The sequence below is a fragment of the Atheta coriaria genome, unplaced genomic scaffold, assembly GCF_025399875.1.
Source record: "Atheta coriaria isolate IRGN ID8LTWV9N9 unplaced genomic scaffold, Caltech_Dcor_3.1 hic_scaffold_3_pilon, whole genome shotgun sequence".
NCBI classification, from domain to species: Eukaryota; Metazoa; Arthropoda; class Insecta; order Coleoptera; family Staphylinidae; genus Dalotia; species Dalotia coriaria.
The window spans coordinates 5,384,945-5,402,253 of record NW_027045445.1 but is presented as its reverse complement, the minus strand read 5'-3'; the positions used below and the strand labels follow the sequence as shown (position 1 = coordinate 5,402,253).

General features: G+C 31.4%; 1 protein-coding gene across 2 annotated transcripts; it reads right to left on the bottom strand.

The window, feature by feature from the left end:
• Positions 1 to 435: 435 nt before the first annotated feature.
• Positions 436 to 17,191, bottom strand: LOC135804380 (very long chain fatty acid elongase AAEL008004-like). Of its 2 annotated transcripts, none has more exons than XM_065318246.1 (8): positions 17,173 to 17,191; positions 3,946 to 4,006; positions 3,692 to 3,882; positions 3,481 to 3,561; positions 2,191 to 2,247; positions 1,893 to 2,135; positions 1,624 to 1,824; positions 436 to 1,247 (listed from the first exon to the last, which is right to left on the bottom strand). In XM_065318246.1, exons 2-8 carry the CDS (start codon positions 4,004 to 4,006, stop codon positions 1,080 to 1,082), a joined length of 1,002 nt encoding a protein of 333 aa, XP_065174318.1. In that variant the 5' UTR covers positions 17,173 to 17,191; the 3' UTR covers positions 436 to 1,079. The 2 variants fall into 2 exon arrangements, with proteins under 2 accessions (XP_065174318.1, XP_065174317.1); XM_065318245.1 differs by lacking the exon at positions 17,173 to 17,191 and adding an exon at positions 16,677 to 16,935.
• Between the last annotated feature and the right edge of the window lie 118 nt (positions 17,192 to 17,309).

Here is a 17,309-nt window from a genome sequence, read left to right as displayed (position 1 = left end):
TGCTCGGAAAAGTCGTTAAAGTGTTTAATCAATCAATAATCAATATGTGACAGGTAAATATTCACAAACTGGAATTACCTGCAAATGTTGTCATTATAAATTGTTTAAACAAATGAAAACTGACGTGGAAATAGTTATAATTTATTTATTTTTTATGCAAATAGTTTTTTGCATCTTTAGTTATGTAAAATGCCGACAGATGGCGCTGTGAGGTTAAAAATGAAGTAAATTTCAATAAAAACATAAAATTACGCTTTTACAATGTAAAAAATATATAAAAACCTTTGTTTTATTAAATTAAACATTTATTTTAACTAAATTAACTTTAAAACAACTAAAAAATTAATTTTATTTGATTTTTTTGTTTTACTTTCAAATTTCCCCAGATGGCGCTGGTAGTCCAAAAATAAAAGAAAACTAATAAAAAATAAGAAATTATTCACTTTGAGTAATTTATTTATTGTCCATTTATAATACACAAGTAATTTACGAATTATACATCCCATAACATACTCATTTTGTACAAATTTCTTGATTATCTTGATTATCATTGCACATTACACCATAAACAATATAAATGTGCCCTGGCTGGTAATACATTGTATACTCCTAGCGTAATGAGTAACTATTGCAGAAGTAAACGTAAATAAATATAAATAAACATCCAAACAATCCAGAGTTTTGTTCGATTGATTGATAACACGTTGCCGGCTAAAACTACCACACTAAGAAATAAAACTTAACCTCTAACTATGTATACTTTACATATAAGATATTTAATAAAATACGCTTACTCGTAATTCGTTAAAATTTCGTATCAAAAATTGGACGGGTTAGGTTATGTTATATTAATGACTTATACATAAGTGCTGTTACCGTTACTGTCTAGTTGCTAAAATTTCCGCGTCGTCGTGCAATAGATCACAGAACACTATTTACTTAATTAAATAATTGGTACTTTTTTCAATTCACATGTAAACCCCGGTTAAATGTTTAAAATGTAAGTTATAAAAGTTGTTTTTGTTTGTCTTGTCATTTGGGTTGCATACATGTGCGCTGTCTTTGTATTTGAGCATAATTTACTTTCGATCGATGAATGCGCGATTCCTGAGGTCGTTGTTGGACGACGTGTAGCTCTTCTTGATGCCGTTTTCATGCGACGTCGTATCGTAGAGTTCTGTCTGGCCAGGGAAACAAATACCGATTGTTTTCGCTGCTTTCGTTGTACCGTTGCTTGTTCCATTCGTCTGCAACACATAAATACATCATTAACGCCATGAGTTATGCAACTCATTTAGCACACAGCATGGTTGTGTGGAATACCCGACTCGGATGTTAAATTAAATTTAAATGACATGCAGAATTCTGGTTTTTCAGAATTTCGACCGCACGCCGTGCGATATGGTGATGCTAATCAAAAATCCCCGAAAATTAGCATAACCAGCACACGATAAATGTCGAAAAGATCCACCAGATGAAATCTACGACACACTCGCGGGTTTGTTGACTCGTGAACATGAACATTGTGCGATGGAGATTTTCAGCCGGATCTCGAATAATAATCATCACAATCATTCTGGTTGTGTGGTTGGTTTGGTTGCTTTTTCCACGCCGGGTTTTTACCTGCGTAGCAGCCCGCTGCTTTTCCGCCGACGACGACGATAGTTTCTTGTCGTCCTTGGTGTATGTACGCTTGTAGAAACTGCTGAAGAGGAAGTAGAACATGAGCGCGTGTCCGCCGATCCACCAGACGAAAGCCTTCGGGTAGCTGCAGTCGATGAAGAGCAGTTGGAATGCGTGTACCATCACAGCGACGAATTGAATCTATACAACCAAACATACATAACATAAAAATCAACACTAACCAAATAATATTTAATTTTATATCTAACCATTTGTAATGTGGTTAAATATTTTTTCCACCATAAATATTTCTGATATTGTGGTCCGAGAGCAGCGACTAAATAGTATGAGTACATAATGATGTGAACGAAAGTGTTGAGGAAGCCAAAGAAGGACGAATGGCCGCCGGGTGTAAACTTGACGCCGAACCACACGGACATTGGCATCACGCCGTGATGAATCACATGCAACGTGCTAATGTGGTCGTTTTTCTTGCGAAGGACGAAGAAGAACTGCACAAAAACAATAATTAATCAATTTATACTAAAATCTCATTAAATTACTTACAGTATCAAAGAATTCAGTGAATTTCGAGAAGAAATACCACCAGCAACCGCGCGCCATCTATAAAAAACACACAACACTATTACATAACCAAAATCCTTACTAATATTATAAATGCGTATGTCCTGATGTTTGTTACACTTTCACGCAAAAACTACTTAACCGATCATCATGAAAATTTGTACACATATTCTTAGTGGTCCCCGAATGGTTATAGGCTACTTTTTATTTAATAAAAAAATTATTTTTTGAATAAAATAAAGAAATAGTTTAGCCAATAATACCTCTGCATCTGGCTATTTGACTACTTTAACGCCATCTAGCATTCCAGCAATGAAGCTCAAACCTAAGTACTATAGTACCATCACACTGTATTATCACACTGTATTACCGACAGCTACGTCAACATCAAATCCAATTGACTACACTATGGAGACTGTACACTATACTTCCATAGACTATACTTTCAGCCATTTTAAACTTCCCGCCATTCTACTTCATTGTTACTTCTTCTGTGACTACAGACGCGTACGGAAGCAACTTCATTATTTTAGATATTCGCGAGCGAAGCCGCGGGTTAAGGCTAGTTATTACATAAAACAAAATTGCATGATTTTTTCATGGTAAACAAAGTGTAGAATGTTAAAAATGTTGAAAATCGAAAAAAATCCAATGTCAGTCATCGCCGCCAGCTGTAGGTCAATACCACGCGATTGATTTTTGCGTTTTTGACATTTTAACGCGTAATTTTTAAATGAAAAGTACCCAAGCGGTTAATTTAAATTTAACCTGACATTTACCAAATTGTCTTCAACAAAAACACACTTTGTTGTTGAATGCCATGCGATTGAGTGTTAAGTAAGTTGTTGAGCACTTCTTCGGTGCTTAAAAAACACTGGAAAGTACTTTGCACTCGATCGTAAACTCGACATTTATCGCGCGCATGACAAATATCAAAATGTCAAAAACGACTTTGACATAAATCCACCACATAAGCATATTTCACGGTGGAATTCCTAACCTATAAACTTAAATTACAAAATAATGTAATTATTCACTCGCTAATTTGTTTCTAATTAAAAATGAATTATGGAATAAGTAATTATTTGCATTATTCGCGTCTTTTGTTTACTTTTACGACTTTTACATTATTTAACCAGCAATTATCGCTGCTTACAATTACAATAATTACTTTGGAATGCGTAATTATTGTAATTTATTCATATTTTATGTATTTTTATGTTTTTATGTAGAAATTTTAATAAATTAATCAATTATTTAATTAATACTCACTCGCATTGCGATTGGGGAGTTGGAATAGTCGACGGGCTGACATCTGTAGCTGTAAGTTGTGAACCAACCACAAATTCCACTCTGAAATGTCAAACATAGCGACATCTAGCGGTGACTTTTTGAAATTTAGTAAAATTTATGCTTTAACCTCAATTTTTGGTGTTTTTAAGCATAAATTTTTATAATAAAGTTAAAATATATAAATACTGACCTCGTAGAATAACCACGTGCTGAGTAACACTTGAATCAAGTTGTAGATAATGATTGGCGTGCGTAATTCGAACGGTTTGCGATTTTCCATCAACTTCGGACCGATTTTCGTCACTAGCAGCCCGTAAGAGAGGCAAATTGCAAGCGTGGGGAACGGTGAACTCATTAAAAACCAGTCTTTTACTCTAGGATCTAATAAAAACAATTTAAAAAATAAACAAAATTTTTTAAATAAATTTTAATAATTTTACGTACCACTTCGATTTTCCATTAAATAATTATAATTATCAGCTATATAATTGACTATTATCGACATCTGCAACAAAATGAAAGAGTTTTAATTAAAGTAACACGCGCATGCGCAGTGATAAAGCGTATTAAAAGTGACGCGCGACATGCACGAATGGGATTACGACGCATTAGCAAAGTAATCGCGAAACGAGTTCATTTGTTACACGATGACGCGCGATGTCGTCGTCCGAATCGAGTTGATCGCGCCAAAATGGCGACCCAACCGCATTCCGGTCACCGCACGCGATTCCGCATGCATCTCAAGAGGCACTTGCACTTTTTATACATAAATTATCATTAAACTACAAAATATTTATTGAAAACAAAAGTCATCTGTCAAAATAAGCATTTTATCCGCCATTTTGTTTTGTAAAAGATTAATTAATCGTTTTGGTGAGTAATTATTGTATTAATTATCAAGGTGAAGTTAAAATATTATTTGGAAGGTCGGAAATCAATGATTTATTAACAATTCTTTTGAATAGAATTTAAAATATTAGAAATCCGTTAGACGATTATGATTTTGATGGTTATGATGACTTAACATGTGACTTAACCTTAAAATTAATTCGCAATTCGTGATTTTGTGAATAAAATTTGTAAAAATTACAATAACCGGTGAATCGCAACAAGGTTATAAATTTCATCGCATAATTTAAGCAATAATTTGGCGCGCAAGGTAAAAAGTTTAAGTTTAAGGTGAGCAGGTGTCCGTGAAAACAAATATTCTTGACATTTAACTTTCGACCTTTACATTGTGTTAATTTTGGTCAAATTTCACCTAAAATATTACAAAATAACGGTATAAATACAAAAATAAAAAAATTTCTATTAAAGCGCCATCTATCGTTTTCTTTTTGTGAAAATGAAAAATTTTTAACGTAAATTAATTTTTTTATTTTTTATGGAAAAATATAAAATGATTTAATTAATAACTAATTAATCGTCCTTGCTTTTATTACAACTTGAAATTCTTGGATAATTCCCTTCAATTAGTCGAACATTGCCTCTTTGCATGTTAATTAACAATAATTTGCGCAGTCATGCGCAAACGCACTGGAAATTCATAATAATTTTTCACTCTTTTTGGGTCAAGTTTAATCAATTGTTTTTTTATTTCAAGAAAATGTTAAAAAATACGATTTTACGGTAATAAAAAATGAAAGCATGTATATTTGGTTGCCTATAGTGAAATAGTGAAATATATTCTGTTTTTAAAATGTTTCCAATTGTGTGGTTAACGTTTTCATTACGCAAATGGCAATAAATGTGAGATGTGAGTGAATGGCACATGCTATAGCCGCGCGTGCGCGCTCAAGCGCCGCCATTTTAATCGGCACATACCCGTGACATTATAACCTAGCAATAAACGCATTGCATCATAACCAACACCGCCGTATGCTGAACACAAAAGACAAGCCAAGCCTGATTGCATCTCCACGTGCACGTTTTCGTTTTTGGAAAAAGTTACAACTTTAAAAGTCAATTATTATTATCGTATCGTTGCACATTCATCAAAATAATAAAAGTGCATGCGTCTTTCGAGATGCGAGAAGCGAGATGTAAGATGCGCAGCGGAAAGGTTAGGTGTGTGCAATCGGATGGATAAATACTCTATCATTAAACGTGTGCTTTTGTTTTATGATATATGATCGCAGGATGAAATGCAAAAAATGCAAGATGGTGTAATGTATGAGTACGAGTACTTTGCGCAGTCGTGTTTCATCAATTTTGTATTGAATGTATGATAAATGTCATATTTTTGTATTTTTAGATGTGTAATGTGAAAATAAGTGTAGAAGTGATATTGTTTTACGTTAAATAACAATAAAAAAATTATTTATTTAATTATTGGTCTATTGCTGCAGTAAAAAGAGTTATAATTTGAATTTTGTTGAAATATGTAACCTAAATCAACGGTATGTGCATGTAAAGTTGCCTATATTTACTACTTTTCTAAATTTAGGTTTTTAAGACCGAAAAGATGAAAAAATTAACGATAAAAATGTTTTATTAATTCGCGGGACATTTTAATTACGTGCCACATACGCTATTTTAATAAAATGTTACTTAAGTCACTAAATAAGTCACGTTTTGCCCGATTTTATCAATTTTTTTAACGGATAGTGTGTTGAGATCTACACGTAGAAATAAAAATAAATCTTCTAACTTAAGTAGTTTCTGAGTTATGTACACTTTTATCTTACTTAAACCCTAATTTACTCTCATTTTGTTCAATAAAACAACAATAACTCAAAAACTGACCAACGCCCAATTTCCTTCCTTTGCAAATTAAATCTCAATTAAATTCTTTTAAAATGATGTCTCAATCAATATCAACCAACGGTAATTAGTCTACTTAAACTCTTACTTAATGAGAAAAAACAAAATACTAAAAAAACTTAAAAACTATCAACAATTTCACATTTTTACAAGTTAAATGAATAAAATTAGAGTGTAATTGGCATTGTTTTACAACAAACAACAATAAAATAGTTTATTTGTTTATTTATAGGTCAATAGCCAAATGCTATACCAAAATGGCGGTAATATATGCACAGTATTTAATTTTTGAGTTTTATTCCGTCAAGTCCATGACATTTATGTAACTTCAAAAAGCCATATGCAAATCTATCACTTTGAGGACCTCGCGCATGCGTATTACAGGTACTAAGTCATGTGCAATATTTAATGGACAGAAGATTTCTCTTTTGGGTGTTTAACTCAAAATATTTCTTACCTCTTACCGCAAAATGCAATTTTCTATCACCAATAAAATAAAACAAAATAAACCAAGAAATTTTTCTCTAAATAAATTTTTAAATCCTTGAAATCCAACTTGAAAAATAACTGTTTATTTCTATATACGAGTATATTGTTCCATCCATCCCTACTAATATTATAAATGCGAAAGTCCTGATGTTTGTTACACTTTGACGCAAATACTACTTAACCGATCATCATGAAAATTTGTACACATATTCTTAGTGGTCCCCGAATGGTTATAGGCTACTTTTTATTTAATAAAAAAAATTATTTTTTAAATAAAATAAAGAAATTGTTTAGCCAATAATACCTCTGCATCTGGGTATTTGACTACTTTAACGCCATCTAGCATTCCAGCAATGAAGCTCAAACCTAAGTACTATAGTACCATCACACTGTATTATCACACTGTATTATCACACTGTATTACCGACAGCTACGTCAACATCAAATCCAATTGACTACACTATGGAGACTGTACACTATACTTCCATAGACTATACTTTCAGCCATTTTAAACTTCCCGCCATTCTACTTCATTGTTACTTCTTCTGTGACTACAACTTCAATATTTTAGATATTCGCGAGCGAAGCCAAGGGTCACAAATTAAATAAACTAAAATAAACCAAGAAATTTTTATTTAAATAATTTTTTCAAATCCTTGAATTCCAACTTGAAAAATAACTGTATATTTCTATACACGAGTATATTCTTCCATCCATATTATATATTTCCATCATTTTCACAATGTAAAAATACTAGCGCTGCCTACTTGCAGATACATTACACATTTATATTTTCAATTTCAATAATCGTTCGCACGCTCGCTGCTTCTCTAATTCATTCGCTTTGTTGCGCGCCGTAATTGAATTCAACATTCAAGTGCATTTTTTGCATTTCATTACAACCAGTACATATTTTTTTGTCATCGCGCACAACATTGTTTACTATGCACATGAGTAGACACTTTTTCCATCCATAATTTACTAAACTAATAACAAAAACGCAAATATTTCACTTCTTTTTCTTTGTTGAAGTTATTAAATATTTCAGCGCTATTTTAAGTCATCGATCGACTTAAGTTGAGTGACATCTAATAATCACGAGAATTTATGTTTCGATAAAATATTTCAATAAGTGTAAAAGTTGCGTTAGTGTTTTTGAGGTTATGCGCGAATGCAATTTGCGAAGGTTATAGGGACAAGATGGCCGTTAATCATAAGTGGGCATAACCAATATCAGGAAGAAGAAAAGCCAGCGCGAAATTGTTCAATAATTCACGGTAATTGCGTGTGTTTTGTGCGATTGCCAGGCGTACAACAATGTTTATTTTTAGCGCGGTGGAAAATGTTGATGTGGAGATTATTGTTATTATTATTATTTGGGAAATGAATTACGCGCAGGTCCGGTAGGATTAGAGAACAAACTGGCAATGAAAATGGTTTATTCTATTTGCTTGACATTTTAATTGCGTGCCACTCACGACTTTTTAATAAAGTGTACTTTAGTCAATTAAAAAGACACGTTTTAAGATTTTATCAATTTTTTTAGTGTTTTTGTTAAATTACGGGCAAAACATAATATTAATTTGTTGTCTAAAGTGTTTATTTGGTAGTTTTAATTAAGATCTACAAGTTGAAATAAAAATAAATCTTGTGACTTAAGTAGTTTCTGAGTTATTGATGTTTTTATTTTACTTAACGCTAATTTTGATGGAAATTTGTTGAAATATTAAGGCAATAGTTATATTTTATTAGACTTTTTGGTAAAACGTAACCTCAATCATTTCTACATGCACCTAGAATTGCCTGTATTATATATTTTACCAAATTTAATACTTAAGTCAGTAAATAAGTCACGTTTTCTAAGATTTCATCAATTTTTTCATTGTTTTTGTTAAATTACCACCAAATAACAATATAAATCATTTGTCTAAAACTATTATTTGATAGTTTTAATTACGATCTACACGTAGAAATAAAAATAAATCTTGTGACTTAAGTGGTTTCTGAGTTATTGGTGTTTTTATTTTACTTAACGCAATTTTTAATGGAAATTTGTGGAAATTTCGAAGAAAAATTTTATATTTCATTAGATTTTGTAGTAGTACATAATCTCAATTAATTCTAGAGCTCCTACAGTTGCCTATACAGTAGAATCTTGATAACTCGAACCTTGTTAAGTCGTAATCCTCAGTAACTCGAAAAGATATGCTATTCCCTTCCGCTGAACCCCGAACGACGCACTAACTCGAATTTTTTAGACTCAGTAACTCGAACAATAAGTTATTTCCCTGTGAGGCATTACTCGTACATTTTAATACTCAGTAACTCGAACTGCAAATACTACCTCAGTAAGTCGAAGTTCATAAAATTTTATGATTTCTTACTCGAGATTCCCGGAGCTCAAAACTCGGGATTCCCGGAGCTTAAAACTCGTGGCAATAAAATCAAAAAGGAATGTTCGGGGCTCGGGGCCTCTTATCTATTGTTTTTGTTTTGCACACGTGCAAGGAATGAATTCATTCAATAAACTTTCTAATTTCTAAGAAACACAGATGTTATGTTTCTTCATTTTTGGTCACTTTTGGTTACTTGGCTCAGTCAGTACATATTTGTTTGGCTGTTAACAAGCAACAAAATGAATATAATACAGCAATTGATAGACTACGAACTTACATTGAAAGATGTAATGATATCGAGTATCATAGGTATATTCGGTTCACTACATGAACTAGAAAAAATAATCGATAAAAAATCTGTAAATGGCTTGAATCAAACGAAGATAACAGATTTTTTATCAATTATTTAAAACATACAGTGTAAGTTCATTCATTATAATTATGTACTTGACTCTCATTTTATGTTACCTAATATAATTTATCGTAATAAATGTTCTATGAAATTGTGCCTTTTTATGTCGAAATTTGATGAGTTAACTCTTCATATCTCGAAATTCTTGTTAAGTCGAAAACTTGCTATCTCGAATTTTTTTTGGTTTCCCTTGACATTCGAGTTATCAAGATTCTACTGTATTACCTATTTTTCGAAATTTAATACTTAAGTCAGTAAATAAGTCACGATTTACAGGTTTTTATCAATTTTCTCATTGTTTTTATTAAATTACTGCCAAACAACAATAATAATCATTCAACTAAGTTGTCAATTTGATCGATTTAATTAAGATCTACAAGTAGAAACAAAAATAAATCTTCTAACTTAAGTAGTTTCTGAGTTATACACATTTTTATCTTACTTAAGCACTAATTAACTCTCATTTTGTTTACTAAAACAACAATAACTCAAAAACTATCTAACGCACAATTTCCTTCCTTTTCACATTAAATCTCAATTAAATTCTCTTTAAAATGACACCTCAATCAATATCAACCGACATTAATTAGTCTACTTACACCACATCAAACTTTAATCAACAAAAAAATCATAAATATCATTAGTTTCACTTCTGGTACTGTTACTGTTGTCGCGCCTGAATTAATCCATCCACACGCACCAATTATTCACATACAACCAATAGACATACCCGTATGTTACTCTTACTGTTTCTGATAAAAAACAAACACACTGAGTTGTTTACGCATGCGCAAACTGTCTCGCAATCAAACTTTTACCATAAAACGCATATTTTCTTTTATATTTTTGTTATATAATGCAATTTTCAAATTGAAAAATTTCTTTGAATCTACTTTGTTGTGTTTTACTTTGCTTGTTTGTTTGCTTGTTTATAAATCGCTAATAAAAATTCGCATCGCTCATCGGCGATAAAGACGATCAACGATTATTGCGCATCGTGGCTCGCGCATAACGATGAAGGTAAAACAATACTCTCGTACGTCGTGTGCGGTTTATTTTTAAATTTACATACACACGCATGCAGAAAGTTTTATGAAATAAATAAAATTTATTGTTTGGGTAATTAATGTATTTATGCGTAATAGTGACAATTTGATTTATTTATTAGTTTCGTTGTTCCTAGTTGTACAAGGACAATTAATAATTTATTTAAATTTAAGTATTTGTAAGTATTTTAAGTTAAAAACGCCATCTATGTTACTTAAGTCGAGAAATAAGACATTTTTCACAAGAATTTAGAAAATTTTTGAAATTTTTGTTTAATTATAGCCAAATATCAATATTAATCATGTGTCTAAGGTGTTTATTTGGTAGTTTTAATTGAGATCTACATGTAGAAACAAAAATAAATTAAGTGACTTAAGTAGTTTTTGAGTTATTGATGTTTTTGTCATACTTAACAAAAATTTTGATAGAAATTTGGGAATTTTTAAAGAAAAATCTAATATATCTTTTAAATTTGGTTATAAATCATAACCTCAATCAAGTATGCGTGCACGTAGAGTTGCCTACATTAAAAACTGCCTAAATTTAATTTTTTAACAAAATAAATGAAATAAATTACAGACAAAATAACAAAATATAAAAATCAACTAAAATCTTATTTATTTTTTAATTTTGTTGTGAAATTAACTCTCATTTTGTATACTAAAACAACAATAACTCAAAAACTATCCAACCCACAATTTCCTTCCTTTTCGCATTAAATCTCAATTAAATTTTCTTTAAAATGACATCTCAACCAATATCAACCGACATTAATTAGTCTACTTACACCACTTCAAACTTAACTTAACAAATCTTTTAAATTTGGTTATAAATCATAACCTCAATCAAGTATGCGTGCACATAGAGTTGCCTGTATTAAAAACTGCCTAAATTTAAAATTTTAACAAAATAACCGAAATAAATAACACGCAAAAGAAAGAAAAATATAAAAAATAACCTAAAATCTTTAATTTTGAATTTAGATGTTTAACCCTAAAAAACCTCAAATAATTTATTCAAATATAACTATTTGTACGTATTTTTAATAGCGCCACCTATGAGAATTTAAGTAATATTGACTAAGTAAATTTAATCCTTTAAATTCGAATAAACATTAAATATTAAGCAAATATTGCCGGTGCACAGCTCGCGAATACTATTGCAAAACCGCGCGAAATCGCAAATACGCGCAAACGCAAAGGCAAACGACATTCTTGCGCATGTGCGCGCGCACATGTTTCGTTTTCCAACCGCGCGCGCGCGCAACTTTTCAAACATTCGTCACAATTCGTCAACCGCAGCCTGTTCTTTCTCAATCGCATCTCTACTCCACTCAATTCCTCAGTTTGTCTCGATCGATTAACTCACAATTTGCATAATTACAGTATAAATCTCTCTAAATCCGGGGCGTCGCCATCTTGCTTTTTTTCAATTTTTTTTTCAAATCTTCATATTCTATTTGTTTTCCAATTGCAATTCGAGATCATCAATGGATGATGATACGTCGTGGTTGGAGTTAATCGTCGGTTGTGCTCCATTACGCTGAATATGATTTGCGGTTGTGCGCAAAAACCTCGAAAGCACGAAATTGTTAATACAGACACTGACCTAACCTAATTTGCGGGCGCACGCACAACGTGCAATCTACGCGCCTAATCACCGCGTAGAATTGCCCACAAATAGCCTACACTCTGAAATTAGCATCTCCTTAACCCGCCTTGCAGAATCAGTCATAACCTTAAACAAAATGGCGTCCGGTTGGGCAATGAAATACAAAATAAACACACATTCCACACGTGCTACTGGTGTAAACAGTTATTATCGATTAGCATTGCCCAATATTACATTCAGTTAACACAAAAACAATTTTTTTCTTTTTGAAATTTTGTCGTTAGATGGCGTTGTTTTGATTTTAGTTGGTTTTAGGTCGTTGAAGTTTAATATCAGTCGCGTGAAACACTTTCCATTTCTTTATTTTCTTGACTTTGTGCACACTTGCTACCGTTCACAAGTGCAAACCGGTGGAGAGTGACGTTAACGACCGACGTTTACCAATCGCACACACTTGGTTGTGGTTATTTCGTGTGTGCGTAGATATATCGCGTGCGAAGCGCACACTTGTAGCATTTTCGCGTTTTTCGCGTACAGCGCAGCGCGTCAAAGCGGCGGGATTGCGTGAGGCGCTGCGAAATTGTTTGCCAATCACGATTGAGTAATCGATTTGTGCGCGGCGCAGAGACTTGCTTGTTTGTATAACATAACCTATAAAATTTAGCCTAAAATAAGTTGGTTTTGATGGAAATTTGCATTGAAACTAAGTTTTTTGAAAGAAAAACTTAATATTTTGTTTGAATATTGTTGTTGGAGTAACTTTAATCAAGTGTAGGTGTATGTAAAGTTGCCTATATTAAATATTTTCTTAAATTTAATATTTTAAAACCAAAAAACCAAAAAAAAATGTTTTTCTCAATTTGCTAGACATCTAATCAAGTGCCACACAAAGTTATTGATGCATTTATCATACTTAACAATAATTTCCATTTAAATTTTGTAACAATACATAACCTTAAACAAGTATACATGCATATAAAGTTGCCTAATTAAATACTTTCCTAAATTTGAAATTTAATTTAATTTAAGGCGTAATTTTTGGCAAATCATTAACATTGTTGACATTGACTGTGCAAATATTGACACCACACTACGCAAATCCCAAAAATTTATTGTAAATGCAAATTGAAAGCACTTTAAATAAAGTTTTAAAAGCATTTCAACTCTATTACATACACCACGATGATGATGATTAACGCTCGCGAATAAGGAACGTGACATTGACATAGTAAACAACGCACCCGATCTATCCAAATATTCCAATCTCAATCTCAATGATCTTACCTATCACAATCTACGCTATAATTTATGTTCTGCGATTAGAATACGTCCACCACACGAAATTTTATTTTATGAAGTGTCGACATCTTTTTGTAGTTTTATTGCTACTGGTTTATTATTGCCTGTTAATAATAGTTTGCATCATATTTAATCACATTTAATATTGATAAAGTAAGTAGAAGTAAGTTGATCTAGATTTTTTGGTATTAACAAATAAAAAAAATTAAAATTAAAAATTAAAATTGTTGTTTTTTCTTTTTTTGGTTGTGTCCTCGATATTATTTGCAAATCGTGATAATATTTATATAAAAACTTGTTTTTTGGAGATGACCTTATATCTTCTTCCGTAGTTGAGTAAATAAACAATTTTTTGTATTGTTAATGTAAATTAACAAGGTTTATTACGTGTGTTACACTTTAAAGTGTTGAGAATCATCAAAATATTTGAATAATAATTTGCATTTTTAATATTTCATTTGAACATTTAATTTATACCGAGTGTTCAAGTTTAAATCCTGAAAATATTATTTTTTCTTGTTTTATTTTTATTAGGTTAATGAAACATGAATAAATTGTAAAACAAAACCAAGTCAAGTATCGAAGAGAGTAATTCAAATAGAAAACAATTGATAGTTAATAACAATATAATTTTCTTATTTTCCATATTGTTTTATTGTTTACAATCGTATGTAAATTCCAGCAATTAATGTGTAAACAAAAGAAAACAAGTGATTCGCACATTTTCTCCTATTTTCGTATTTTCCAACGTAATTTGAATTTTAAACGCCGTGGGCAATGATAATTCGATAAAGGTGATGATAATTTTATTCTACATATGATTTATGTAGGTAAGAATATCTTGAGAATCTTGTTAGTTGACAGACGGAAGTGTAGAAGAGTAACACACATACATAAACAGAATTACAGTAAATTATAGGTAATATAATTTAATGTCTTGATATCTTAAGAGGTGACAGCTAAAGTCATAAGTTAAAACTCCAGATTTTAAGATAAACTTAATTTAGATGATTTAATTACTGAGAATAAGAACAGTTCGGACAATACTGAAATATTTAAAAGTCGTAATTAACGGTTAAGTATTATTTCAAAATTTAAGTAAAACTAAAAATGTTCTTATGCATTTTCATTGTTTTGTTAAATTTAGATGCAAATTTGCACGTTTTTTTGCATTATTTCAGGATTTTTACTCTTACAACATCAAATTGTTCTTATTTACTGAATTACTCCATACCCGATGAGAACTATGTCAAAAACTGCACAAAAACGCAGTTTAAACCAAACTATTTCCATTTATTTTATATTTTTAAGTCACAACCTAACCTATATTACCAAAACCTATAATAACCTAACTTAAACCTTTATTTAAATACATTTTAATGACAATAGCTTTGTCACTTGGTTCCTCACTGATGTAATACCTACTTCAAAGCAATCCATCTAACATTTTCACTTTTTTTAATAACTTCCGAGGAATTTTTCACAACCGCGCTTTCGTTTTCGTCGCCAATGCTCGCACACAACGCAACGCAACTTGTTTGCGCATGCTCGTTAATTAACCATTTCAAACTTGATCTATTAACACATTTTTTGCCCATCCATTCCTCAAACACCATAATTGCCTGGCATTTTAATCGTTTCGCTAAATTATTAACAATTGCCATTAAAACCAATCAATTACAAACAAATAAAAACATTTTCGCACGTTTTTTGAATCACAAACATTAAAAACATTAAATATCATAAACTTTGATTGAATGCCTAATGTCATCACTATAGCAGAATGTAGTAATAACTTCTTATGAAACGTTTTTTTTTGCCTAGTCATGAATTAAAAATTGATTCGTGGTTCCGGGCGATTTCTTGCTCTCAAAAATTCGAAGCTTGCGGTGACATTGACACAGTAACCAAAGCGCACTTGTAATCCAATGACTAAACACTTTTTATATGAGTATGCATACCTTAAACAATTTTTTATAAATATATTTAAATATTGAATATTTAATTTTCAAATCGCGTGTCTGCTCGTGTTGCAATTATCAAAAAATTGCAAAAAATACAAAAAATATGTGGATTTTTAATTGTTTATTGTTCATTAATTTAATTTAAAGCAATAAAAAGACTACTGTGATTTATATTGATTAAAAAAATTATATGTAATTAATTTTTAACAATGAACAATTAAAAATTCATCAAAGAACAACAAATAAATTAAAAAAAAACAAAAACAAATAGTTCTAATTTATGCAACCAGTTATACATTTGTATATACTACAATAATTTTAACTAAAATCAAAGTCTAAATATTTTTTATACTCAAAAATAGTAATCCCCATGCTAAAAATACGAAATGTTTGCTAAAAACCCAAAAAAAGTGTGTAAAATTAAACAATGCATTCATAAAACACTAAAAAGCGTTACGTGACGACATATACTAATAAACATACGTAAAATTAGAAGCAATTACGACGATCTCCGACAGGTATTGTTATCCGCCTCGAAAAAATTTCTAAATCTATTTGTTTAAACTTTTTATTTGTTTATGACTGGTATTACCTAATCTCACACGCGGTCCAGCATAGAAAACCCGAAAATTTCAATAAATCTACCTAAAAACAAAGCAAAACGACTCAAAAACGACATTTGGCAATGTTTACATTGACGTAATTTTCTATTGCTAATTACACACAACACATCGCATAATTGATAATTGCCGGGTGTGAAATTGATATTGCAATCACAAACATATGTGATTCGTATCGAATCGCCGCGTATTGTTAATTGTTATGATTCGCGCATGGCGCAATATGCAAAATGTAACAATTACGATCGCGATTACACTTAATTACAACTCATTAATAGCCTAAACGCAACGATTGCTACATTTGTTTTTGTTTTTACATCATCATTAACAAAATATTAAAATGTCGTTAAATCTATTAATTGATAAAATATTAATAGTTGTAATTTATGCAACCAGTTATGCATTCTTACATGTATATAGGCAACTTGTATTTTTTGCATATTAATCGCGGAATTTTGTAACAAATTTCATTTCATTTTCAATCCGTGTAATTATCACGCGCCGCGAGCAATCATTTCACCATCGATCTGATCTGGAGCAGTGAATTTAAAAGTTTCAAAAACGTGTGACTTACCTTTAATTATATTCACTACGCACCTTTGCGACGAAAGAAACTTTAGTTTAGTTTAATATAAAGATAGAATAAACTTGAACACGCCGCACTTGTTGATCAATACGCGCACTATACTTTTGTGATGTGTGTTAATTTATTTATTTGCGCGAGACGAACGCAGCAGCGTAGCGATAAATAACTAGTGAGACACCTGCGAGCGGTGTGTGATCGAAGACGCGGCCGGGGGATTCGCCGATTGTTGTCTACCGCCCGGACCGCCGACATACGCGCATTTATAAACTGCACGCTGTCCCCACTTACCCGACACCACCCGACCACCCGACGAAGCCACTTCACATTGCATGGATTTTATTCTGCACGGCGGTTTTCTTGTGGATTTCGACAAAAAATCAGAGATATATGCATGCTGACAACTATAGGCAACCAGTGATACACCGAACTTTAACCTTACAGACGTAAATTAAGAGTTTTTACATTTTATGAGTTTAATATTTACCTTGATGTGTTACTGTAGGAGAATAATGTGTAATATCATCTGTGTGTGCGTTGAATCCACTTCATTTTGTATGTATTACATTCTGTACGATGATTTTTTTGTGATTTTGTACAAAATTTCACCAAAACCGAATCAGA

Bases quoted from the DNA above. Each gene is read 5' to 3' on its own strand.
- LOC135804380 (XM_065318246.1), bottom strand. From the start codon at position 4,006: ATGTCGATAATAGTCAATTATATAGCTGATAATTATAATTATTTAATG. The intron at 3,562-3,691 runs GTCAGTATTTAT...TTGACATTTCAG, and splicing joins GCACGTGGTTATTCTACGAG to AGTGGAATTTGTGGTTGGTT. The intron at 1,825-1,892 runs GTTAGATATAAA...TTGGTTGTATAG, and splicing joins ATTTAACCACATTACAAATG to ATTCAATTCGTCGCTGTGAT.